This window comes from Chanos chanos, chromosome 13 (genome assembly GCF_902362185.1).
Source record: "Chanos chanos chromosome 13, fChaCha1.1, whole genome shotgun sequence".
NCBI classification, from domain to species: Eukaryota; Metazoa; Chordata; class Actinopteri; order Gonorynchiformes; family Chanidae; genus Chanos; species Chanos chanos.
In genome coordinates this window covers 1522733-1549835 of record NC_044507.1, presented here as the reverse complement: position 1 = coordinate 1549835, position 27103 = coordinate 1522733, and the positions used below count along the sequence as shown (strand labels likewise).

At 41.8% G+C, this 27103-nt stretch overlaps 1 protein-coding gene across 1 annotated transcript; it reads right to left on the bottom strand.

Annotated features, from left to right (window-relative positions):
* Positions 1-11041: 11041 nt before the first annotated feature.
* LOC115826574 (NACHT, LRR and PYD domains-containing protein 12-like) lies at positions 11042-20272 on the bottom strand. The gene is made up of 10 exons (XM_030790453.1): positions 20005-20272; positions 18011-19766; positions 17654-17827; positions 17286-17459; positions 16999-17172; positions 16178-16351; positions 13356-13526; positions 12909-13082; positions 12382-12428; positions 11042-11628 (listed from the first exon to the last, which is right to left on the bottom strand). Exons 1-10 carry the CDS (start codon positions 20270-20272, stop codon positions 11042-11044), a joined length of 3699 nt encoding a protein of 1232 aa, XP_030646313.1.
* Between the last annotated feature and the right edge of the window lie 6831 nt (positions 20273-27103).

The following is a 27103-nucleotide window of genomic DNA, read 5'->3' as shown; positions in this document are numbered from 1 at the left end:
CCACCTCAAACTCAACCTGGAGAAAACGGAGCTTCTTTTTTTTCCCGCAAAGAACTCCCCTACGATTGACACTGCAATCACCATTGAGGGATCTGTGGTGTTCCCCACCACAGCAGCCAAAAACCTTGGCGTAACCCTCAACAACCAGCTAACCTACTCTGGTCACATCGCGGCAGTCACTCGATCCTGCAGATTCTCCCTATACTATATCAGGAGAATCTGCCCATTCCTCACACAACAGGTGACCCAGCTCCTGGTCCAAGCGCTTGTCATCTCCCACCTAATAACTCCATATACCCCTACTAGAACCCCCCGCTCTACGACCTCTGGTCAGCTGACGATCCCCTCACTTCGGGAACCCGGCAGCTGCTCCTCCTGACCACGCCTCTTCTCCGCCATTGCCCCACGGTGGTGGAACGACCTCCCTCATACAGTTAGGACTGCGGAATCCCTCACCATCTTCCGCAAGAAACTGAAAACCCACCTCTTCAGAACCCACCTGTCCCCCAATGCCTAACCTCCCTTCCTATAAAAAAAATAAATAAATAAATAAAAAATAAATAAATACAACCTTGTCTTGTATCTATTTTTGTCAAAAAAATTCCAGGGGCAATACATAGGAGTAGATTGACGCTCAGTCTTATTGCGATGTCTGCTTATGAGGTATTAGGAATCTGATTGTAAGTCACTTTGGCTAAAAGCGTCTACCAAATGCTAAATTGTAAATTGCATCATGGCATTCATATCAAGCTGTTTAGTGGTCAGTTTCAAATGCACTTTGGAAATACACAGGTAAATTCTGTTCTTTTAAAATTCTAATCTGGAGAAATGGTTATCAGTGTGATTGCAAAAAGTTTGAACTGATTCTTAGAATCTAAGGAAATTTCCATTTTGGGTCTGCACCACATCAAGGACAATCTGGAAGAGACCTTGAATCAGTCATCAGGTGATGGCTCCAACACCTCTGATGAAGAGGACTTCTTTGCAAACATGAAGCCTAGTCATGGTCAGGACAGTATCAGGCAGTTAGATGGCTACCTTGCCTGCAAAGTTAATCACAAGGAAATTCTGAAGTCCTTCCCAGCGGTGAGTGAGTTGTCTCTGAGGGTGAATACTGTCTTGTGAAAGGCTTTTCAGTACAGCAGAACTTATTTTCAGTCCCAGGAGAACAAGAATGGACTCAAACAACTTTGAGAACCAGCTCCTTCTCACTCTGAACAAAAGATTATGCAGCTTTGCTGAGATCATGAGCTCCATACTCTATTAGTGGTTGTGTTATGGGGAAATCTCAATTCGCTCCACGAATCATCTAAAACTCACCTGTCATCATGTATACATACACACCTGCACACACATACACACATACCCATACACACACAGACACACCTGCGCACACACACACACACACACACACACACCCATACACACACAGACACAACTGCACACATATGCACAGAGACACACCTCTGCGCGCACACACACCCATACACGTATGCACAGATTTTCACACAGTCACGCACACATATACATAGACACACCTGCACACACACACACAAATGTATCATTTCAGCAGCAGGATGGTAAAGTACTTTTTTGTGTGTCATCCCAGTGTGTAGTGAGTTTCTTTGTGGTTTCCAAACAGTCTTGTGATAAGCTATTGATAAGGGGGTTTTCATTGTTGACCCGGTAACTCATTGACTCACTTTTATAGCTCACAAACTAACAACATCCCTTAAAGGTGATGTCAAGTACTTTTTTTTTAATGAAAGTACATTTTGTCCTCGGTGAAAAAGTAGTACACTTAAGTGTGTTTAAAATACAGGTAAATGACAAAAAGAACATTTGAAGTATATGGTCATTTTATTGTACCTATGATGTGTTTAAACTATCTGTATATGCGTTGCCATGTACTTATTCCAAGTATACACACAGTCATGGGGAAAAGTACACCCCAAGAAAAGTTTTGTTTTTTGACATATGTGGACACATTAATATTTGATCTTCACTGAAACTGTATCTGTTAGATAAATGGTGATGTAACTTAACCATAAACTATGAGAATTTAGTTACGCAATCATTTATTCAACAAAAAAATAAACACGGATATTATTTTCATCTGGGGGGGGGGGGGGGGGGGGGTGTATACCCTAGGCTTCAGTGGAATTGCCCCCTTTGGAAAACAACTGCATGTAAGCGTTTCCTATAATTGCCTACTAGCCTCTGACAGCAACTGGAAGGAATATTTGCCTTCTCTTTTGCTGAACTTTTCCAACTGTGCCATGTTGGAGGGGTTTTTGCACAGCACAGCCCATTTCAAATCTCCCCAAAGCATTTCTTCTTTTTCCAGCCATTCCTTTGTGGATGGACTGGTGTGTTTCAGATCATTATCCTTCTGGAAGGTCCATTTCAGTTTTAACTTCAACAGATTGCCTCACATTCTCCTCAATCACTCTCTGGCATGACAGAATCAACTGTTGATTCTATGATAATAAAGTTGACAAGGCCCTGAGGCAGAAAAGCAGCCCCAAACCATGACATCGCCACCACCATGCTTTTCAGTGGGTCTTTGTTTCTTCTGGTCAAATGCAGTCTTCAGTTCTTGCCAAATATGCCTCATGGTGTTGTGGCCTCTTTGACTCTCTTTGATTCATCTGTCCAGAGAACTTTGTTCAAGAAATCCTGGCCCTAGTCTGGGTAAACATTGGAAAACTTTAGTCTTGTCTTGATGTTCTTTGCAAAGACAGCTTTCTCCTGGCACACTTCCCGTTGAAGTCGTATCTGTGCAGTCTTTTTCTAATACTAGACTCACACACTTTAACATCAGCAGTGGCATGGGCTACGTGCAGATCCAGCGATGACGCTTCGGGGTTCTTAGAGACTTCCTTTAGCATCTTATGTTCGGCTCTTGGGGAAAATTTGCTGGGGCAGCCTGGCCTGGATAAGTTGGCAGTAGTTTGAAATTTTCTCCATTTGTATACGATCTTCTGAGCATTGGAATGATTTATTCCCAATAATTTAAATGTTTTCCTAAAGCCCTTGCCAGACTTACACACATCTAAAACCTTTGTTCTTAGGTCCTCAGAGACCTCCTTGGATTTAGGCATGATGACAGCACTTGCTTCAAACACAAAGAGCTAACCAGACTAGATGTCTGAGGTTTAAATAAGACAGATTCCTCTGATTTACCCTGTAACAATGTTCTAATCATTAGCACCTGATCTGACGCACCTGATTTTCATTCCACCCATTTGAAGGAATGATATATGTAGTACGGTGTGGGGAGAGATGGAGGGAGGAGCAAGCTCCTTGGCTCCTCCCACTGTACTGCTGTTGGTCTCCTGGTTCCCTCCCTCAGCCTGGAGAGCTAACTGCAGCTGCCACACCAGTGGCCTTACTAACAAGCAGACTGACCTGAGAGTGATTTCTAATCAACTCAGCCGTGAGCACTTGCCTTCAATTAGGCCTTCTATTTAAGCACAGCCTTGATTAAACTTAAACTTATGTTCTTTGAAGGATGGTTGAAGGCTGTGGGCTTTCGTGTTGTTTTTTATAACCTGGCTGTGCTGTTTTTGAATTTGACCCCGTATTGTATGTTTATTCTTTGTTTCACTATTTTTCCCCAAAAGAGGTAAAAAAAAGGCTCAATGGCCGCGCCCACCACTGCACCACAGTAGGGATGTACTTACTTTTCCCACATAGAAAATTAGCGTTTCTGTTTATTCAGATTGTAAAAGGGATGACAAAATGTCCGTTTTAAGTGACAATTGTTACATTATATTACCTTTATCCCTACACGTCATTTAAATGAAGCTGAAAAATCTCCGTATCTCAATCTACTTTTTCACTTGACTGTGTGTTTTCTGTTACGTAGTTCTTTAATGTATTTGAGTTAGCATACTACCATAAATGTAGAGAGGCGTTTGAAAAGGACCCTAAATCGGTGTCACAGATGAAACCTATGTTGACTCATTACATATCATTATTACATTATTGAGCAGCACCTACACGGAAGCAACACACTGTAATTTCTTTGAATGATCTGAATATAGTTGCATGGTATTACTCAAAATTTAATTTTGTATTTTTATATATTTTATCCATCTCAATGGTACTTTATAAGGTGTCCACAAATTAATGCAATTAACACCAAATGGGTGTGTGATTATAGATATATATAATGAATGCCCTTATAGAGGAGGTAAAATTATTGATCATAGATGAAAGATTCTGGAGCACGCTAAATGAAAATGATGGCATGCATCACTGCGAACATGCAGCATTGCAGAGATACTCAGAAATACATCAGGCTAATAGGGCAAACAAACAGAACTTTATTGTGTTATTGGTTGGATTAAATTAAAATATCAGGCAAATGCAACGAGAATCATGTAGAGATCCACATTACTACACAGACATTAAGATTTTTACTCTGCCTTCACTGTGAATATATTTGGTGTTGTGTCACTGCTGTGTGCGTGTTGGTGTATGTGTGTTGTAGCGGGCTGGCACAGAATCTCTCTGATACAGAGAAACGCCAAACATCAGGTAAATACAGTAGAAATGTGAGTTTCCTCCGCAAGTGCCATAGATTAACGTACAATATGCCTAATGTAGTGCCCCTGCAATGACAAGGAAACCATACTGTAGGTATTTGCATAAAGATTCTACATATATATATTCTGTTAAAAAGTTAGACTGCTCATCATAAATTTTACCAGACAGCTAAAATGTCTGTATCTTGCATTGCTGTAACATTGTGATATATTTATTATAAATATATTCATAATTTTTTGTCAACCAACCTGTTCTTGTGAGAATCTCTGAATCAGGAACCCAATGTCACCAGTCCTATGCGTCAGTGATACTAAAATGCATGTGTGTGTTCTAGACCTTTAAAGGGGCTTAGCAGACGTATCAGTGTCGTAAATTCTGTTTATGTCCTTTTACGGGAAAAAGCCTGATTGACTGTACTCCAACACATGAAATCCCATCCTTGCAAAGTAAAAACGAAACTCAGACAGTGAAAGTAGTCAGATCTTGATTTTCAGAATAAGTCAAACAAGAAATGGACACATGATTTGATCTGAACACCTTGTGTCCTTCACTGTAAATTCTAATAAGCTGACTTTACTTAGAAAAAGTGAGGAAACCGATTGCCTAAAAATCCCTAAGTAAAGTAACTGATTACTTTAAAGTGGCTAAAGCTTGAAACTGTTGCTACAGACTACTTGTATAATTCCAGTGTTGTCTGTCAACATTAACTCAAAATTGCAAATTGACTTAACTACTAAAATCAGTTCAAGTGACTAAAACATTTAAGTTTTGACAACTACATTGATTGTCATTTAGATAGTAATGTATACATAAAGAAAATTGTATCTTACAAGATTAGATGTTGACATTGCTTGAAAAATATCAGGAAACCGATTGCCTCAAAAATTTCCAAGTAACCTTAACTTAAGAGGACAGGTTCAGTGTGAACTTGAATAAGTTGGCAGAACTTAAAAAAAATTGAGGCAGCTGATTACCTGAAAACTTTTATGTTTAATTAACTCAAAAGTGAGAAGTTCCCAGAGCTATTTTTTTAAGTTACAAGTACTTGCACTATTGAATTGAAGTTAAATCAAATTAATGAGTATTCGACTCAAGTATTTTAGTAATCAAGTTACCAGAACTAAACCTTTTAGATTAAAACACTATGCATGCCATGTTTTTCTCACGAGACCCTGAACCCAGAATGAGGACACAATAGGGGCGAGTGCTGCTTTTTTTTTGCCTGCCCTCTATTCCAGATGTGGACAGCCCATTGCTCCAGTATCCCGAAAAGAAAGTGCCATTTATTCAAAGCTAGGTTTTATTATGTGTATGCGTAATTCTGACTTAGTGGCATTCAGTCATTATCTCACAGATGGTAGCTTTGCACCATTGGCATGTCAGCCAAGCACTGCACCAAATGCAGTAGTTGATGACAGAAGTGACTGTTCACTTTTTTCAAAACTCTTTTCAATTGCTGTAGAAAGTTCGTTAGGTCGAATGTACTCAGAGGAGCCCCGTAATGCACCGCGGTGCTGACATCAATGTTCCAACTCCAATATTTTAAGTTATAGTGACTTAATAATTTAGAGTTAATATTACTTAATCCAAAAGTTAATCTTAATCAAAAGTTTCTAGTTTACATCACTCAAAATTGGATTATGTGTTATAACAACTCAAAATTTGTAAGTCAATAGAATTTACAAGGACATTTTCAGTTTACACTACTTAATAGAATTAAGTTAATTGAATGTTTGGGTTTACAGTGTTGTGCTGAAAAATGTAATGTGTACCAGGCAGGAAAGGGATTTATGATTGGGGATACACCAGCACATTTGCTACTCAGTGGGTTTTTGATTGTTATTATGGAAAAAATGAAAACTGAATTACAGAAACCTCAGTTCATTCAAATTAACGAAACTGACTGATGTTACTGAAATGTTCAACGAGCAAAATTATTTGAAGTAACATTTACTTTAATACACATCATGTTAAATCTACTCCACAATATTATTGCTCGTTATACATATGTTGCCTTGTTTTTTGTGGGTTACTTACTTTGTACTTGCTTACTCCCCCCCCCCCCCCCCCCCCCCCCCCCCCAGATGAAAATAACATCTGTGTTATTTTTTTGTTGAATAAATGATTGCATAATTGAATTCTCATTGTTTTTTGTTCAGTTACATCTCAGTTTATCTAATAGATACAGTTTCAGTGAAGATCAAATATTAATTTGTCCACATATGTCAAAAAACAAAACTTTTCTTGGGGTGTGCTTACTTTTTCCCATGACTGTGTGTATACTTGGAATAAGTACATGGCAACGCATATACAGATAGTTTAAACACATAAGTACAATAAAATTACCATATACTTCAAATGTTCTTTTTGTCATTTACCTGTATTTTAAACACACTTAAGTGTACTACTTTTTCACCGAGGACAAAATGTACTTTCATTAAAAAAAAAAGTACTTGACAGCACCTTTAAGGGATGTTGTTAGTCTGTGAGCTATAAAAGTGAGTCAATGAGTTACCGGGTCAACAATGAAAACCCCCTTATCAATAGCTTATCGCAAGACTGTTTGGAAAACACAAGGTGGGGGGGTACGGGTGAGGTCCAAGCCTCAAACGGATGCTCATATAAAATGTTGTACATTGCACCAACACTCCATTCATTTATTAATGAAACATACTTTGAAAATGGGTGTATGAGAATAAGCTTTATGCCTCTATGTCTCCCCTCCAGGAACACTATCAAACATCCTTATACTATTATAACTCATTTCACTGTGTCATTCATTTGGTCAGGTTCAGTCTAGCTGGAGTCAGAGACCGTGTTAATGGCACGATCCATTAACACATTCTTCCAATAGACCTAGAGCATTTGGGCTGAACTTAATTAGAAAAGCATACAAATTAGTTTTATTTTAATTTTCTATAACTAAATCTAAAGTACTTGCAATGGGTCAAAAATGCTCCGTAAAATAGTGTATTTTACTTCTTTGAAAGTTCATCTGCCCTGCAGTACAGTCACATTGTGCATCTCACAGATTTCATGAGACCAAATTAGTTGTTAAGATGAATGGTAGTTGAGTTTCAATATCGGCATATACATTTCTGTATAACTGTATTTCTTTTATGTATGATGATAAATCACAGTGTCAATTGCACTTAATGTGGTTGCATTTTGTGAGGTTTTTTGGAGGGGGGGGGTGTCACATGATCATATTATCCAGCAATTTAAATGTTTTCACCTCACCAAAAATCCCCTGAATATGGATTAGCTGCTGGAACTAAAATATAGTCCAACAAAGTATAATGAACAATTTATTATTCTACATCCTAAAAATTAGTAGTAATAATTGGCAGGTGTTGATGCTGTTAAAATAACAACAGAACCAATACAGGAGGGTAAACAAAATAATGGAGACACCTTTTGACTTCATCTTGGCACCTTCACTCCCCACACACAGGCCAGGAAATCAGCTTGTCTTACTTTTTTTTTGAAGGCCTGTCCCACCTTCATTCATGAAGTCACAACTCTTCAGCACTCTGACCACATCTTTTCATCTGTCTGTCTTCCTCCTCTTCCTCCTCGTCCACTGGCCTTACGCGTTCAGTCTCGTACCGCCTCAGTCTCGGGAACCTGTCGCCTGCAACACGGCCCTTTTCAGTTTGAACTTCTTTTTCACCACATGACTCATTCTCTGGCCTTTCCGTAGAGTCCTGCTGCCTCCCCCACTGTTCTCTTCACTTTCATCAGCCCTCTCCTGTCCCCAGACTCAAGTGGCCTCAGCGTTCAGACGCTCTGTAACTACAGATGTAATGAGCTGCTCCTTGCTGGTGAGAGGAAGAGGAAAGACCCTCTACCCAGCAGGTCTCTTTTCTTACCAGCCCTTTCCACAAGGGTCATTTGAGTGAAGATCTCCTTGTTTCAGTATGAAATGGAGTTGTACTTCTGATCCATTTAAACCTTCTGCCAGCCAGCCCTGACCAATTTGGCGCCCTCGGCAAGCAGTAGGTAAGAATTTGTGAGGCGTTGCATTTTGGTGACAGTTGGACAGGGCGTTGACATGTTTGCATTATGGTTGACATGTTTTATCGTTCTTCCACGTGCTGTTCATGAAGCGCTGTGTTGCAGCAGTGAAGCCTCCGCAGGAAATCAGTGACCGAGGTGAGCTGGCGATGGTCAGCACCGTGTGTGGGTTAAACCACACTGGGCCTGTGAGGCTCAGCCTGTAGACACCGAGCTGTCCCTAGATGCTCGCCAGGCCGTTGCTAAAGACCAAAAGAAGAAGAAAGTAGGGAAGAAGTGTAGTGGAACCAAATACTGTTGTGTGTTTGAATTATTCGTCACACAAGTTTTGTGTTTTTTTGTGCTGTAATTAAGTTTCATTAAATGGTTAAATATGCAGCCCCTCTCATGTATTTATTTTAAAGTAGCTACACACTCGACATGGCTTTGTTGACAAAAAAATCCATTGCGACATACATATTTTGTAAAAACAGCATTCATGCATTTATTCATTTCCAAGCTGTGCCTACATTTTCTTTTACATGTGTGGAATTAGTGTTGGCTGAGACTCGTGGTAGACGGTGGTACTTTGTGGTATTAGGAAACAGTTAGGAGCTGTTCAGGGAACACAACCTATGACATCTGTCAGACATGTAATCGATTTATCTTTGCAAAATGTGCTAGAAAAGCACCTAATAACAAAAGGGGACATTGAAGGGAACTGAAGTATTGAAGGGAACATTATATTTATATTTATCCATAGCCAAACTGTGCCTAAATCTGCTATTACATATGGAATTCATTTCAGCCAAATCATTCAAATGCGGGAAACTAGCGATCCGGTATGGCACTCTATTGGGAGGCGTTATTCGATTACTTGGTAGGTGTTACTCACACTGAATGTAGTTGGGAAAAGGGGCATAATTATAGTGTTCACTCTCTGCTATCTGTTCTTCCGGAATTTATGCCTTTGGAAACATGAGCCATTTCTCAATACGAAGTGCGCCAAGTACGTTCTCCCATTCTTGAGAGTTCGGACTCGCAAGTTCAACTTGGGAGTCTGGACTCCCGATGACGCGGGAGGATGCAGTACGCTCAAACTGCATTTGAAACAGCAGCGTTCTTGCTGGCTTGGTCCGCTAGTAGATGTCACATCTCCGAACATTTAGGACTTTCAAGGAGGCACTACTGACCCATATTCGAATTCTGAAATATTTCTCGCCTGAATAATCTTAAAAACTACATTTGGTGACAGAATAAAAGTCAATACAAAATGTACAATTATGTTGTAGCTTGTCTGCCGCCATTATCGCAACATCTGTGAAATTTGGGTGAAATGCATTGTGGGAAACTTGGTTCGCCAAGTCCACACAAGTCACCTCCTGATGCATCCTTTATAAAAACCACGAATCAAGAACACATCCAGGTATTTGATCTGTTCTTGGCTAGATGTGAACTTTGAAATGGACCAGTACTTCGGCCGTGACTGATGACGTTTCACAAGTCCACAAAAACTCAAATACAGAGAAGAACGCTTATTGAGAAACAGCTATGGTTCCCACAAATAAATAAATAATCACAACGTTTTGCTGAATGATTGAAGGGCTGGAAAACAAACATTCTAATGTAATAATCACCGACTATCAACACGGAAATGAATAACAGATTGGCCGAACAAAAAACTGATCTTATGACCAAACTATCGGTTCCGTGCAAGAAGCGCCATCTAGCGACCATTATGTGTCAATAACAGCGTTCTTGTCTGAACACTCAGCGGTCTTTTGACCCCCAGGCCATGCAATTAGTAGGAAAAGCCGGCACTGCGCCTCTAGTGTTAAAGGCATGCCACTGTTACTGCTACTGCTACGGTCTCCTCCTAATACAACAACAGCATTTTTACATGCCGCAAAGGTCAGTATAAACCTTTGCCATGAAAATACTACCAACCCACTGCTCTGTGTTTGAGCATTTACTGTGTCCTCAAAGTGGAGCTGTCCTGAGACGTGTCCCGTCAGTGGAGTCCTTCAGCCAGACTGTCTTGGGGACAGTGGCACAAAGCACACCTCCAGGCTCTATAAGGACTATTTGGCCAAGAGGGAGAGTGATGGAGACCTGCATCAGATGATCTGGATTCCACAATTACCCAGAATAACCCCTACAGAGACAGTTTGGGCTGAGTTGGACTGCAGAGTGAAGCAAAAGCAGCCAACAAGTGCTCAGCATGTATGGGAACTACTTTAAGTCTATTGGAAAAGCATTCCAGGTGACGACCTCAAGAAGCTGGCTGAGAGGATGCTAAGAGGGTGCAAAGCTGTCATCAAAGCAAAAGGTGGCTACTTTGAAGAATCTAAAATGTAAAACATAAGCTGCTTTGTTTACATTTTTTTGCTTTCTACATAATGCCATATGTGTCCTTTCATAGTTTTGATGTCATACCAGAGCAATGACATCAAATTTGCCCAAATCTGCCCAAATCGACATGCACTCAAAACTAATCAATTCTTTCTACAGCAGCAGACTGAGAAATGAGTTCTTGCATGCCCGCCACTGTACAAATAGTGACAGAGCAGTCATCCTCCTCCATCCCAAACCCGGGGTAGAGAGGTTCAGTGAAGTTATTGTAGAATGTGTGAATGTGTCTGAGGGTCCCAGAGGACACCACATAGAAGGACAGGGTGCCGCCGGGCCAGTCCAGGTAGACTCCGACCCTGTGGGAGTGAGACGGAGGTGCTGGTATTTCCACAGACTGGTTGTCGTGCTGAGCGCTGTAGTGATCCTCAGAGCAGTACAGACTCCAGGACTGGTCAGTGTAGCCAAACCCACAGAGGTGAGAGCTCGCCCTCCGACTGATTCTCCTCATCGCCACGGCGACGTCCACCCAGCGTCCACGCCACTCCACCTCCCAGTAGTGCCGCTGGGTGAGGCCTTGGTGACAGAGCACCTGGGAGACGCTCTCGAACCTCTCGGGGTGATCTGGGTACTTCTGTCTCTCCCTGACCCAGGTCACCTGCTTTCCCCCGTCGTACAGGAAGAGAGACGCGGCAGCTGTGTTTGTGTCCAGCGTCAGTGAACATGCATCTGTGCAAAACACACACATATGGCTTTATCAGTGTTCTTTTTTAATCACTGTTTTTATTTCTCTACAGTGATGAGGTTCAGGGCGGCCATGTTAACCCAGTCAGGGGCCAAGGCTTGTTTTCGTCTTATGTATGGAATAAACAAGTTTTCAAATGCCTTTAAATCCAGGTTTTAACTCAGGGCACCTCTTCAAAACGGGGCCGAAAACAAGCAGGTGTTGGCTTAAGACCCCTGTAAATTCAGTTTTGATGTGTTTTATCAGTAACACATTTGAAATGAATTAAACTATCACAAATTGCCACACAGGGTTGCTAGAGCTTTCAGGGGAAACAAGGGGGAAAAAAAAGAAAAAGAAAGAAAGAATCCACATAAATACCAGATTAAAATCATACAATTCAGAGTCAGTTTTTAATTAATTCTACCATCTGTTGGACAAATAACAAAACAACATGGCATAACCCCCAAGAAAACCAAACTGAGATGGCAGATCTTAACCTTTCCAGGCAAAAGGGTGTACTGTGTTAATTAACGGATCCATTTAAAGTTAAAAAAGTTATGTATATGTAAAGTTGCTATTTATATTACTGTACGTGAAAGCCTCCTTGACACCATATGTTTTCTAATACTGTACTTGACCTAATTAATCTGTGCCTTTGGGACAAAAACAAGCTTGATAAAATGATGAAACATCAAACGCCGCTCAGTCAAAATAAAAGCAAATGACATATGAATAGTAGAAGGTACATAACTTACAGTTTTTCAGTGTTGATTTCAAGTAACACTCAGCGTTATGATCCACACTGTAGACAGGGGTACATAAGAAACATTCATCATTAATAGACACACTCAAATAAAGTGTTACAGACATTTTTTTCTAATCCTAAATCTATATATTTTATACAATTAATCTGTGGCTAAAATTTCATTGTATGTGCTATAGAGCATGTGACCATGTTACACCTTTCACTGTCAGTTTAGCGTGTGTTCAGCACATGCTGTTCTGCTCTGCCAGATATCTAAATGGAACTACACAGCCCAGTAAAAGGGAACTTGATCATTAAATGAAACTCTGAACCACAAGACATGTTTCATATTTTAAGAAGTACCCATTTTAGCCAGTCATGTGGTACAGTAATAATGTTTTTCACTTTCTTTATTCTCAGGAATTTAACTTGAATCTATTTTCTGTACTTTTTTGCTCTATCGTACTGTTGATATTAAAGTATAAATGTGGTACCAGGAGAGACTGAAACCCAAGAAGCACTGAGCTATCGTTTTACCTGAGGTTTTCTAGTTTACAGAGAGAGCTGTCCCGATGAACAGAGATCAGCTTCACTCCGGAGTCCTGCAGGTAGTTGTAGCTGAGGTCCAGCTGCCTCAGGTGGGAAGGGTTGGAGTTCAGTGCTGAAGCCAAATGAGTGACGCCCTCTTCTGTGACTCCGCAGAACGACAGCCTGTATGTAGGCAGGGTGTTTACATTTCATCCAAAAACCCCATTATTCACTTTTTTGTGTGTGATGTAGAGATGATACTATTATAATCTACAACTCTTACTTGTCTTTTCTACCCTTCAACCTTAAAGCTTTAGGTGTTTTCATAGCTTTCTTATGCATTTTTCTCTTATGTTTATATTATGACCATTAGTATTCTTCAGGGGAGCATTAGTTCAATGCACTAGTGATTAAGGAAGCAAAGGTTATGTTACTTTTAATGTAAAGCCAGTTTACCTTAATCTCTCCAGTGTACAGTCTGGACTTGCCAGTCCAGCAGAGAGCAGCTCCACCTCTGAGTCCTGCAGGTCGTTCCCACTCAGATCGAGCTCCTTCAGGTGAGAGCTGTCGGCGCTGAGGACTGAGGCCAAATCAGCACAGCATTTCTCGAGATTGCACTCGTTTAATCTGCAGGTGAAAATATGTTTTGTTCCAATACGTTATAAAGGCTGTAACTGGTGATACCCCACAAAGTTTAAAATTATAGGCTGAACTGAAGTGATGTCAGGAGCATTACTTCACAACTGCATGTACAACTGTATCATTACACTGATATAAGTCACTATATTGTTGTGTTCACTGAACCTAAGTGACCTCACCTTAATGTCTCCAGTTTACAGTGCTGACTGAGTGACCTCACCTCAATGTCTCCAGTTTACAGTGCTGAATGAGTGACCTCACCTTAATGTCTCCAGTTTACAGTGCTGACTGAGTGACCTCACCTTAATGTCTCCAGTTTACAGTGCTGACTGAGTGACCTCACCTCAATGTCTCCAGTTTACAGTGCTGACTGAGTGACCTCACCTCAATGTCTCCAGTTTACAGTGCTGACTGAGTGACCTCACCTTAATGTCTCCAGTTTACAGTGCTGAATGAGTGACCTCACCTTAATGTCTCCAGTTTACAGTGCTGAATGAGTGACCTCACCTTAATGTCTCCAGTTTACAGTGCTGAATGAGTGACCTCACCTTAATGTCTCCAGTTTACAGTGCTGACTGAGTGACCTCACCTCAATGTCTCCAGTTTACAGTGCTGAATGAGTGACCTCACCTTAATGTCTCCAGTTTACAGTGCTGACTGAGTGACCTCACCTCAATGTCTCCAGTTTACAGTGCTGACTGAGTGACCTCACCTTAATGTCTCCAGTTTACAGTGCTGACTGAGTGACCTCACCTTAATGTCTCCAGTTTACAGTGCTGAATGAGTGACCTCACCTTAATGTCTCCAGTTTACAGTGCTGACTGAGTGACCTCACCTTAATGTCTCCAGTTTACAGTGCTGAATGAGTGACCTCACCTTAATGTCTCCAGTTTGCAGTGCTGACTGAGTGACCTCACCTTAATGTCTCCAGTTTGCAGTGCTGACTGAGTGACCTCACCTCAATGTCTCCAGTTTACAGTGCTGACTGAGTGAACTCACCTTAATGTCTCCAGTTTACAGTGCTGAATGAGTGACCTCACCTTAATGTCTCCAGTTTACAGTGCTGAATGAGTGACCTCACCTTAATGTCTCCAGTTTACAGTGCTGAATGAGTGACCTCACCTTAATGTCTCCAGTTTACAGTGCTGACTGAGTGAACTCACCTTAATGTCTCCAGTTTACAGTGCTGAATGACTGACCTCACCTCAATGTCTCCAGTTTACAGTGCTGACTGAGTGACCTCACCTTAATGTCTCCAGTTTACAGTGCTGAATGAGTGACCTCACCTTAATGTCTCCAGTTTGCAGTGCTGACTGAGTGACCTCACCTTAATGTCTCCAGTTTACAGTGCTGAATGAGTGACCTCACCTTAATGTCTCCAGTTTACAGTGCTGAATGAGTGACCTCACCTTAATGTCTCCAGTTTACAGTGCTGAATGAGTGACCTCACCTTAATGTCTCCAGTTTACAGTGCTGAATGAGTGACCTCACCTTAATGTCTCCAGTTTACAGTGCTGAATGAGTGACCTCACCTCAATGTCTCCAGTTTACAGTGCTGAATGAGTGACCTCACCTCAATGTCTCCAGTTTACAGTGCTGAATGAGTGACCTCACCTCAATGTCTCCAGTTTACAGTGCTGACTGAGTGACCTCACCTCAATGTCTCCAGTTTACAGTGCTGACTGAGTGACCTCACCTCAATGTCTCCAGTTTACAGTGCTGACTGAGTGACCTCACCTTAATGTCTCCAGTTTACAGTGCTGACTGAGTGACCTCACCTTAATGTCTCCAGTTTACAGTGCTGACTGAGTGACCTCACCTTAATGTCTCCAGTTTACAGTGCTGAATGAGTGACCTCACCTTAATGTCTCCAGTTTGCAGTGCTGAATGAGTGACCTCACCTCAATGTCTCCAGTTTACAGTGCTGACTGAGTGAACTCACCTTAATGTCTCCAGTTTACAGTGCTGAATGAGTGACCTCACCTTAATGTCTCCAGTTTACAGTGCTGAATGAGTGACCTCACCTTAATGTCTCCAGTTTACAGTGCTGAATGAGTGACCTCACCTTAATGTCTCCAGTTTACAGTGCTGAATGAGTGACCTCACCTTAATGTCTCCAGTTTGCAGCGCTGACTGACTGACCTCACCTCAATGTCTCCAGTTTACAGTGCTGAATGAGTGACCTCACCTTAATGTCTCCAGTTTACAGTGCTGAATGAGTGACCTCACCTTAATGTCTCCAGTTTACAGTGCTGACTGAGTGACCTCACCTTAATGTCTCCAGTTTGCAGCGCTGACTGACTGACCTCACCTCAATGTCTCCAGTTTACAGTGCTGAATGAGTGACCTCACCTTAATGTCTCCAGTTTGCAGCGCTGACTGACTGACCTCACCTCAATGTCTCCAGTTTACAGTGCTGACTGAGTGACCTCACCTTAATGTCTCCAGTTTACAGTGCTGAATGAGTGACCTCACCTTAATGTCTCCAGTTTACAGTGCTGAATGACTGACCTCACCTTAATGTCTCCAGTTTACAGTGCTGAATGAGTGACCTCACCTTAATGTCTCCAGTTTGCAGCGCTGACTGACTGACCTCACCTCAATGTCTCCAGTTTACAGTGCTGACTGAGTGACCTCACCTTAATGTCTCCAGTTTACAGTGCTGACTTCGGAGTCCAGAGCACAGCAGCTCTATGCCTGGACCCTTCAGGTTGTTTCCTGTCAGGTCTAGCTCTTTGAGGTGGGCAGAGTCAGAGCTGAGAGCTGAACCAATGGGATCGCAGCATTTCTGTGTCAGGCCACACCAGCTAAGTCTGACAGGTGGAGGAAAATTTCAAATAAAGTTACAGCACACTCCATTTGAATAGTGATGTTATACACATGGTTAGGTCAGACTAAAAGACAAACATCACATATGGCTTCACACTGGTGAACATGAAATGACAATGTGTGATATGAAAAGGTTTGCTAGCGGTTCCCCTCAGCCCTACAGTCCTTTTTAGCTTATCGCTTTGGTTTATTGTATGCTTCAGTCTCACTGCTCCCATTATTCCTGTCTCCAGCAGCAGCTGGTAGCCGTTTTCAGCAGACAAGCAGACTAATTAACCCGTTGTGTGCTATATGAGCCCAGCACCAAACGGCAAACACATAAATTTAGCAAATAGCTAAAAGCTAAAGAACTCGATATTATCTGTTGTTAGATGGCCAACAACACGACTCCAGTCAGATGACAATGTTGCTCTGTGTTGTCTGGGTGTGTAAGAAGTATATCTCATACTCACATTCTAATGCAAAAGCAGTCACAAAGACAGAACTTAATTTAGGACGGTTTTGTTTCTGAGTAGCAGTAATGTCTTGACATTCAGCCATGAAATTGCCACAGTAACCTGACAGGCCCCGACTGTAGCTCAGAAAGGATAACAAGGACAATCACAGTTCGTTTAACAGAGGGTGCACTGACCTGAGTGTTTCTAGTCTGCATTGAGGACTCCTGAGTCCAACAGCAAGCAGAGATACACCAGAATCCTTCAAGGTGTTGTTGCTCAGGTCAAGAGTTTTCAGGTGAGATGAGCCTGAGTTTAAAACTGAAGCCAAATGTTCACAGCAGCCCTCTCTCAGCTTACACTGATTCAACCTGCAAAAGAGCATTCACCAAAACAGTGTTTTTTTTCCTCTTAAAACATTAACTGTCATTCAGATCAAGTCCAAGCAAGTAATTAAAGTTTGTCAGCAAGAAGCAGATCTAACCTCAGTGTTTCCAGTTTGCAGTGGTGGCTGTGCAGTCCCACACACAGAGCCTTCAGTCCTGTTTCCTGGAGGTCATTAGCACTCAGGTCCAGCTCTCTGAGTTGGGTGGACTCTGTGCTGACAGCAACAGCCAGTGCTTCACAGCAGTCTCCTTCCAGCTTACACTTATGTAATCTAAAAAAAAAAAAGGAAATGGAGAACTCTTTTACTATTGCACTTGCACTACTGCAAAATAGCAACTGGACCGCACATAATTCAATGGCTTTTATGACCGCAAAGAGCAGTAAGTCTTACAAACACAAGAAGTTGTTGCTGTTTGCAGGGATATACTGTGCATTTTTTTGGTTTCTAAAACATGCTGACAAGACCTTAAACTCTTCAGTTTGCAATGTGGACTCCTTAATCCAACAGAAAGCAGCTTCACCCCGGCATCCTTCAGATTGTTGTCACTCAGGTCTAGAGCTGTTAAATGGGAGGAGGTCGAGCTTAGTGCGGAAGCCAAAACTTCACAGCAGTTCTCCGTGAGGTTGCAGCGATTTAGCCTAGAAAAACAATACATAAGCAACACATTTCTGATTTTTTCTTTCACTATGGGATGAGGAAGTGCTAAGGCCAAAGTCCAAGAATATCCGCATTATTACACAGAAATTCAATTTGTTTGAGGCTTAGAGAGAAACTGAGACCAACATGCAAGAGGAACACTATCATCATATGGATAAACTTACAGAGCACGTGTGGAGGAAGTAATGACAGCCAGCAGCTTCACCATCCCCTCCTCTGACCTTATGAACTTCTTCAGGTCAAACTCCTCCTCGGCTGCCTCCGATGTCATCAGCTCAAACGTGAGAGCGGACCACTGGACTGGAGACAGCTTTTTGCCTGCAAGCCTCCCAGAGCTCACGAAGCTCTGAATCTCCTGCACTAAAGATTCCTCTTTGAGCTCACTCAGACAGTGGAACAAATTGAGCTTGGCTTCTGGTTCTTCATTGATCTTTCCCTTGATAAACTGGATGGTTCTCGCCACATCCTCTTCTCCCTCTGCTTCCAAATGCAGTATTCTACCGAGGAGCTCCTGGTTCGACTTCAGTGAGAGTCCCAGAAGGAAGCGAAGGAACAGGTCCCAGTGGCCGTCCGGACTCTCCAAGGCTTTTTCAATGGCAGTCTTATGAAAATCGAACACAGACTTGGGCAGCCATCTTGTGGTCATCCTTTTCAGGTATCCAAGCAGAACATTGTCCTTTCTTTCCATGTACAAGTAATGGGCATACACAGCTGCCAGAAACTCCTGGATGGTCAAATGTACAAAGCTAAAAACCTCTCGTCTCCTCCTTCCTTCCATCGCAAAGACCTCTGTGCAAACTCCTGAGTAGATGGTCGCCTCTTTGACATCCATGCCACACTCTCTCAGGTCAGCCTCATAGAAGATCAGTTTGCCTTTCTCCAGCTGACGGAACGCCAGCTCTGCTAGCTTCAAAACAACATTGTCACTTTTCATTGGGTAGTGCCCTTCAGTCATCCGGTCTGTCTGGCAGAGAAGGAGATACACATACATCTCAGTCAGGGTGTTGGGCAGCCCTCCAGTCACATTGTCACGCAGCATCTTCTTCATCACAGTGACAGTGATCCAGCAGAAAACTGGGATTTGACACATGATGTAGAGGCTTCTTGATGACTTCACATGGTTGATGATCCTGATGGCGAGGTTATCATCGCGCACCCGTCTCTTAAAGTATTCCTCCCTCTGGTCATTAGCGAAGCCCTTCACCTCAGTCCACTGGTGGATGTGCTTTCGGGGGATCCGGCTGCCTGCCGCAGGCCTGGAGGTGATCCAGATGAGCGCGTTGCCGAGCAGATCCCCCGTGATGAGGTTTGTGATGAGCACGTCGAGCGAGGCAGGCTCCGTCTCATCTCTCAAGACCTTGTTGTGTTTGAAATTCAAGGGGAGAAGAGTCTCGTCGAGGCCGTCAAAGATGAAGAGCACTTTGCATTCTGTTCCAAGCTTCTCCAAAGGTTTCATCTCAGGGAAGAACTGATGGAGCAGCTGCATCAGACTGTATTCCTTCTCGTCTATGTTGGGATTTAGTTCGCGGAAAGGAAGTGGGAAGAGGAAGTCGATGTCCTGATTTTCTTCTCCTTCTGCCCAGTTAAGGGTAAACTTCTGTGCACAGACAGTTTTGCCCACTCCGGGTATACCCAGGGTAAGCACAGTTCTGATTCGCTTCTCTTGGTCGGGTTTTGGTTTGAAAATGTCGCTAGTCCTAATGGAGGTTTCTTCTGCTGTAACAGGCTTGGCCCTTTGTTGTCTGACCTCGTGCTCCTCACTGAAGCCTCCCCAGGCTCCTTCGATCACGTGCAGCTCTGTGTAGATTTTGTTCAGGTAGACGGTGTCCCCTTCATCTGCGTTCCCCTCATAAATGTTTTGACACTTTTCCTTCAAAGTAGATTTCAGTCTTTCTCGGATCGCATGGTGGTCAGTTTCTGCTCAAAGAATGAATAAAAAGCTTTCATTCAAATCTTGTGTCTGCACATAGATATATGAGTTTGACCTTGTTAACATGACTGTGTGTGTATGTGTGTGGGTTTCTTTTATCTTACCTTTGCCTGCTTGACTGCCTGGAACTGATAAGGAAACAGAGAGAAGAGATAGCTGTTATGCGACTGAGCTATGTTGCCTACCAAACTAATCAGTCAAGTTTTGTACTTTTTAAGATTGTTTTACCTTCAACGTTATTCTTTAGGGTTTCAGCCAGCAGTCTGAGTTTCATCCTCATCAATATATCCACAGTGACAGTAACAGCACCATCGTAGCCATATGTCTGCACCACAAGATCCACAGTGCCTGGCCTGTCCACCCCATCGACCCGAGACTTTGGAATATGAGGAAATCCTTCAAGGACATCATTGTAAAGGTACCACTGGAATTTCCGAAGGTCTTTATCAACCAGCTCTTCCAAAGTATCCAAGAGCAGCTCTGGAACACAAGCCATATCTGTTTTCCAAGCCGGTCATGTGGTCAACCTCTTTTGTTCTTGTGTGTCCATCCTCTGGCTTATGCAAGGCTGAAATGCAGCAACACTTTCAGTTTTGAGCTGATGTAGGTGGGTGTAGCTGTCGCCCGCCTGCTTCCTGCTAAGCTCAATCAGTGGTTACAGCCATGTGATTAGACAGAAACCATTGTCACTAAACAAGCCTATTTTACAGTAAATGCATTCTTCCTGCCCCTCTCAACAGCGTTCCACATGACTGCGTTTGTTTGAATGGCATACACTGAGGAACAACTCCAGCCAGTCCAGTATGGGTAGTGGTAGGTGGGTATGGGGGCCGCTTGCAGTGTGAAAGCCATAATAGTGCGGTAAAACATTTCTCTAAGCACAGAGGTTTTAAAGAAGAGATGCAAGATAATTCATTTCACTCTGCGTCATGTCCACAGTGAGGTTCTTCTTTTGGTGACCAGACAAACCAAAGTAGAGAAAAAAAAGAGAAAACAGCTTATCCTTCCATCAGTGAGAATCAGGAGTGTGACACTGCAGAACTGTTTACATTCTTCTTTCGACTGGCTGGTATAGATATTTTGTCACAGGCAGGAGGTTGTCACTCAGTACAATGGTAAAGCCTGTTAACCTTGATAGAAAAAACTCTAAAGTGCTATAAAGTACGGATAATGCCTAACAGGCTGTACCTGTGATCATTTATAGAATGATTACAGTGTGTAAGTCATAGCTCAGAGCTTACTATAGCTGTGCAAAGTCAATAGATACCAATATGCATGTGTACTTCCTGAACACCTATTTGATGTGGCTTCACTGATGATGGGAGTACATGGCCTTTGAAATTATGAGACAACAAGAAACGCAGATAAATAGCTCTGGTTCCAGTAACATGAATGCAACACAGAGGGTATTTTAATTCAAATGAACTGTTAAACACAGATTGTACACACATTCCACACAGAGAACTAGTCCCCTACTTCGCTGGTACACCAAATATGCACACACACACACACACGTCTTCTAAATTGTCTGTTTGTGTAGAACAAATGATTCTATTTCCTTTTTTTTAGGACAGTCACAGTTTAATAGCACATAGAGACAGTTTATTGCAGATGAAGTTCATGCAGAGAAACTTCTTCATCTCACACAGTCTCACCCTTTATTTGTCCCCTGTTCTGTTTCCACTAGACTAACACTGAGAGAGGTCTGTCAGACAGAGTAACACAGACAGACTACCACTGAGAGAGGTCTGTCAGACAGATTTACACAGACAGACTACCACTGAGAGAGGTCTGTCAGACAGATTTACACAGACAGACCACCACTGACAGAGGTCTGTCAGACAGATTTACACAGACAGACTAACACTGAGAGAGGTCTGTCAGACAGATTTACACAGACAGACTACCACTGAAAGAGGTCTGTCAGACAGATTTACACAGACAGACTAACACTGAGAGAGGTCTGTCAGACAGATTTACATAGACAGACTACCACTGAGAGAGATCTGTCAGACAGATTTCCACAGACAGACTACCACTGACAGAGGTCTGTCAGACAGATTTACAGACAGACTACCACTGACAGAGGTCTGTCAGACAGATTTACACAGACAGACTAACACTGAGAGAGGTCTTTCAGATTTACACAGACAGACTACCACTGACAGAGGTCTGTCAGACAGATTTACACAGACAGACTACCACTGAGAGAGGTCTGTCAGACAGATTTACACAGACAGACCACCACTGAAAGAGGTCTGTCAGACAGATTTACACAGACAGACTAACACTGAGAGAGGTCTGTCAGACAGAGTAACACAGACAGGCTACCACTGAAAGAGGTCTGTCAGACAGAGTTACACAGACAGACTAACACTGAGAGAGGTCTGTCAGACAGATTTACATAGACAGACTACCACTGAGAGAGATCTGTCAGACAGATTTACACAGACAGACTACCACTGAGAGAGGTCTGTCAGACAGATTTACACAGACAGACTAACACTGAAAGAGGTCTGTCAGACAGATTTACACAGACAGACTACCACTGAAAGAGGTCTGTCAGATTTACACAGACAGACTAGCACTGAGAGAGGTCTGTCAGACAGATTTACACAGACAGACTACCACTGAGAGAGGTCTGTCAGACAGATTTACACAGACAGACCACCACTGAAAGAGGTCTGTCAGACAGATTTACACAGACAGACTACCACTGACAGAGGTCTGTCAGACAGATTTACAGACAGACTACCACTGACAGAGGTCTGTCAGACAGATTTACACAGACAGACTACCACTGAGAGAGGCAGACAGAGCTGGCCCAAGGCATAAGTGAACTAAGGGGCTGCTTAGGGCCCCCGTGGCCACCAGAGGGCCACCAAGAGTGCATGAAATGTCCCACAAGAGAGCTTGACCCCCCCCCCCCCCCCCCCCCCCCCCCCCCCCTTTGTGATACATCAATGATAATCATAAAAGCTGGTCTGTGTGTGTGACATCCCAGGTGGAATCGACACTGATTGAAAAGTACTTTGCCATTTTTATCTGTCTGATTATCTCTGTGATGACCTGCTGTCCCATCAGTTCAATAAATTCTAAACATGTTGTTGATCTTCAAAACCACAACCACCCTCTTTAAAATCTCGGTCCAGTAATCACATTCGCTGACAAATTGTTTTTTCTTTCAGTTCTGAATCTATACTCCCAGCATTAGCACAGCGCATAACATAAGCAACCACAGCCTTTCTGGGGCTCTCTGATCCTTCATGTTCAGCCAAGCGTTTTTCCAGTCACTACAACCTGCTGTGAGCGCCGACTGAACATCACTGTCCCCCAACAATTTACATGCGAAACAAAACACAGTGCTTTTTGAAGAGGAATAAAGCAGCCATTCTCTTGGCACAGTTTCACCATTCACCAGTTTCCTTTTAAACAGGGTTTTGGAAAAGTGCCTCTTTTGTTGTATGTGTTGTCTATCTGAGGCAGTGACATCTGCGTCTTTGTTCTGACAAATTTCAGGTCCCATTTTAACCCAGTATGTCCTCATATTGTCGTCAGTTTTATCCCAGCATGCAGGATCCAGGCTATAGGCAGCGGGATTTGCAGCCTCTTCCATCCTCTCCGCAGAAACAGGTGAGGCCGTCATAGAGGGATTTGTGGCGGCTGGGACACGGCACATTCCGGGGGGTGTTGGAGGTACAACACGCTGGTGTTTCGGATGGTTGAAGTGTTGGTCCCTCTGTCTCAGACTCCTTATCTGAGTGAGATGGTTGTGAGGTATGATTGTGATCAGCTTGGCTGGTGTCTTTGCCGTGGTTACTGGTTGTTTCAGCCGTGCCAGCCGAGTCATTATGCAGTTGACCAGATGAAGATTCGGCAGCCTGGGAATATGCCGTCAGTTTCGAGATTTTCTTTAGTAGGTTTTGGCTGCGGTGTTCCTTCAGCGCTCTCTGTTTTTGTGCTACGCTATCATATTTCCTTTCTGACATTTTTCCTTTGTTGTCCAGTAGCGGTGACTTATTATTTAAAAACCAAATTGACTTTATGAACCTGGTCACATCTCCCCAGTCAGCTGTTTAAATTTTTTTAATGTTTCTTCTGGGCCAATGGGGGTCAAGTTTTTTTTTTCCTCTGAAGTAAGTAAAGGAAAACGTACAGTGCACTAGTCAGTATTGCGAAATAAACCCAGACAGGGTTTATTACAAGGCTACTGACTAAAGAAATCAACAATTTAACACAAGATATTGATTTAAAAATTATTTTATTGACTTAAAAATGATTTTATTGCTTCCGCTAAAAAAAATAGTATTATAGCAATGGTCTGTTATTCATAGCAGATAGCATAGCTATCAATGGCAGCGGTCTGCTACTCAGCAATGACAGACCGTTGAATTTGACCAATTGACCAATCAGAATCGAGTATTCAAAAAAGCTGTGTAATAAATTTGCATAAGAAAAAAAGGGTCTGGCCAATCTGGGGGCCCTTGCCCACGTGGGGCCCCTAGGCTGCAGCCCTAAGACAGCCTGTGTGTTAATCCGCACCAACGTCAGGGTTCTGTACTCTAAAACTCCAAAACACACATACACACACACAGACGGACACACACACGCACACACAGAAACACATGTTCACACAACTAACAGAAAACACTTAATGTACCGCAGGACTCCGCAATAAATATGTGTTTATGCCTAAACATGCCTGAGATGAAAATTTTCATTTGATTTTCACTTGACTAAATGAAACATTCATTTAACAGTGAAATGACTGGGTAGATGAAGCATTATCACTCGTGTCATGAACAATAACCCTGATAATACTGTCAGATCACATGTTTAGTATTAATAACACTGTCAAATGCCATGTTCGTTATTAATAACACTGTCATATCACATGTTTTTTATTAATAACACTCTCAAATGACAGTTGGATATCATAGATAGTTACATAGTTAGATATCATAGACAGTTAGACAGTTAGATATCATAGAAAGTTAGATAGTTAGATATCATAGACAGTTAGATATCACAGATAGCTAGATAGTTAGACAGTTAGATAGTTAGATATCATAGACAGTTAGATATCTTAGATAGTTAGATATCACAGATAGTTAGATAGTTAGATATCATAGAAAGTTACATAGTTAGATATCATAGATAGGTAGACAGATAGATAGATATCATAGACAGTTAGATATCATAGATAGGTAGACAGTTAGATATCATAGATAGATAGACAGTTAGACAGTTAGATATCAAAGATAGTTAGACAGTTAGATATCATAGATAGGTAGACAGTTAGATATCATAGATAGATAGACAGTTAGACAGTTAGATATCATAGATAGATAGACAATTAGATAGTTATACAGTTAGATATCATATACATACATACACACACACACACACACACACACACACACACATATATATTTGATGGGCTGAGTTGAGTGTTCATTATTAATAACACTGTCAAATGAAATGTTCAGTATTTCCTGCAGGTTGTACTGAGTTTGCAAGAATATAATAATAATAATAATAATAATAATGATAATAATAATAATAATAATAATAATAATAATAATAATAATAATAATAATAATATAAAGATCAGACTGAGTGATTAACTAACCCTCTGTGTGCTAAAACTATAGGTAATGACCACACAGAGGCACTGTTCACCATGGTGGTCACATACTTGAAGGTTCAGGGCTGGATCTGAAAGAAGAATCTGGAAAACAAACAAGTTATTTCACCGACACACATGGGCTACGCCCAGCTGAACTCAGCAAAAATGTTTCCGAGAGTGAATAAGAGGCCAACAAAACAACAAAAAACAAACTGCAAAAACACAGCAGCCTCACTTACAAAATGAACCTCTGACGTGGATTTTCACACAGGAGACGACTTTTCTGACTGGTTCTGCTTTGGTAAAAAACCAGTTTGGTGTGTGGTGCAGTGAGGCTGGTTACTTCCTGGAACATATTCAGATCGCCTCAGGCTTGAATTGTTATGATCCCTGGAAAGCACCTGGTTTTTCACACTCACTGCCTGTCACTTTCACTTTGTCAGTATTGTTTCTGTCAAACTTTCCATTCTCACTCACTGTCCTGTCCTTCAACAGAATGATTTTCTTCTCATGAAATGGAGCTTCTTATAATGACTGAGGGGGCATGTGAGATTTGCAAGGGGGCAAATATGTACATTATAGGGCTGTAACGGTACATATATTCGTCCTAAACCATGACAGTACAGACATTACGGTTCGGCACATGCTGCTGTACGGAGAATACGTGGTAGCCTATGTGCGAAGATTGATGAACATAATGCACAACCAAGTCATAACTGTACTTTCACTGGGTTCAGCTCCTGAAGTAAGGTTGCGGTCACAACAAAGTGATATTAGTATTAAGTCTAATATTCACAGTGAACCATTAACCAGAACTTCTCTATACCATTGGCATGACAATATGTATACGGGTGATTCTTCAACTATGGTAATTTTTGAAAAACAAACAAACAGAAAACATCTCTAAATTTTTATTTTTGTCACACTTATCCCTTGGGTTCACTGTCATTTCCACCACATTGTGCAAAATAGAATTCTGGGATCATGTTTTAGGGTTTGTATACCTGGTAGCCATAGCAACAGCCACTCAACAGAGGAACACATGGCTGGAGAAAAGAGACATCAACAGGCTAACATATCATGCAATTTTAAAAGAAATATGAGAAAATGTCTTTTCCACAACAGGAAATGATGATTTCCTCTTAATATTAGAGTGAAATATGTATTTTTACCAAAATCATCACAGCCACTATCAGGATGTGTTTCTACAGAAAGGATAAATTAATCATAGCTATGCATTTTTATAAAAAAAAAAATGTCAGATGCTAAATGTTAAAATTTACCTGACCAAAATGGACCATAGTTGAAGAATTACCCATGCACTCATATACAGTATACAATGGACATAAAAATTCTACAACCCCCCGTTAAAATGGCAGGTTTTTGTGATGTAAAAAAATGAAACCAAGACAAATCATGTCAGAACCTTTTTTTACCTTTACTATGAAATTGCAACCTGTAAATCAAAGTGAAAAACAATAAGAATGATTTTAAGGGGAAAAACAAAAAATAAAAAAATTACAATAACCTTGCCTAAGTTGCATAAGTGTGCACCCCCCTAAACTAATACTTAGTTGAAGCAACTTTGGATTTTATCACTGCATTCAATCTTTTTGGGTAAGAGTCAATCAGTTTTTCTGCACACCTGCTGCCACTCACCTCATCAGCCACAGCATTTAAGCCCTGTCAGAATCTACA

Coding starts and splice junctions, on each gene's coding strand:
- LOC115826574 (XM_030790453.1), bottom strand. CDS start 20,272: ATGGCTTGTGTTCCAGAGCTGCTCTTGGATACTTTGGAAGAGCTGGTT. Junction 19,767..20,004: donor CCTAAAGAATAACGTTGAAG/GTAAAACAATCT, acceptor TCATTCTTTGAG/CAGAAACTGACCACCATGCG. Junction 17,828..18,010: donor ACTTCCTCCACACGTGCTCT/GTAAGTTTATCC, acceptor TTGTTTTTCTAG/GCTAAATCGCTGCAACCTCA.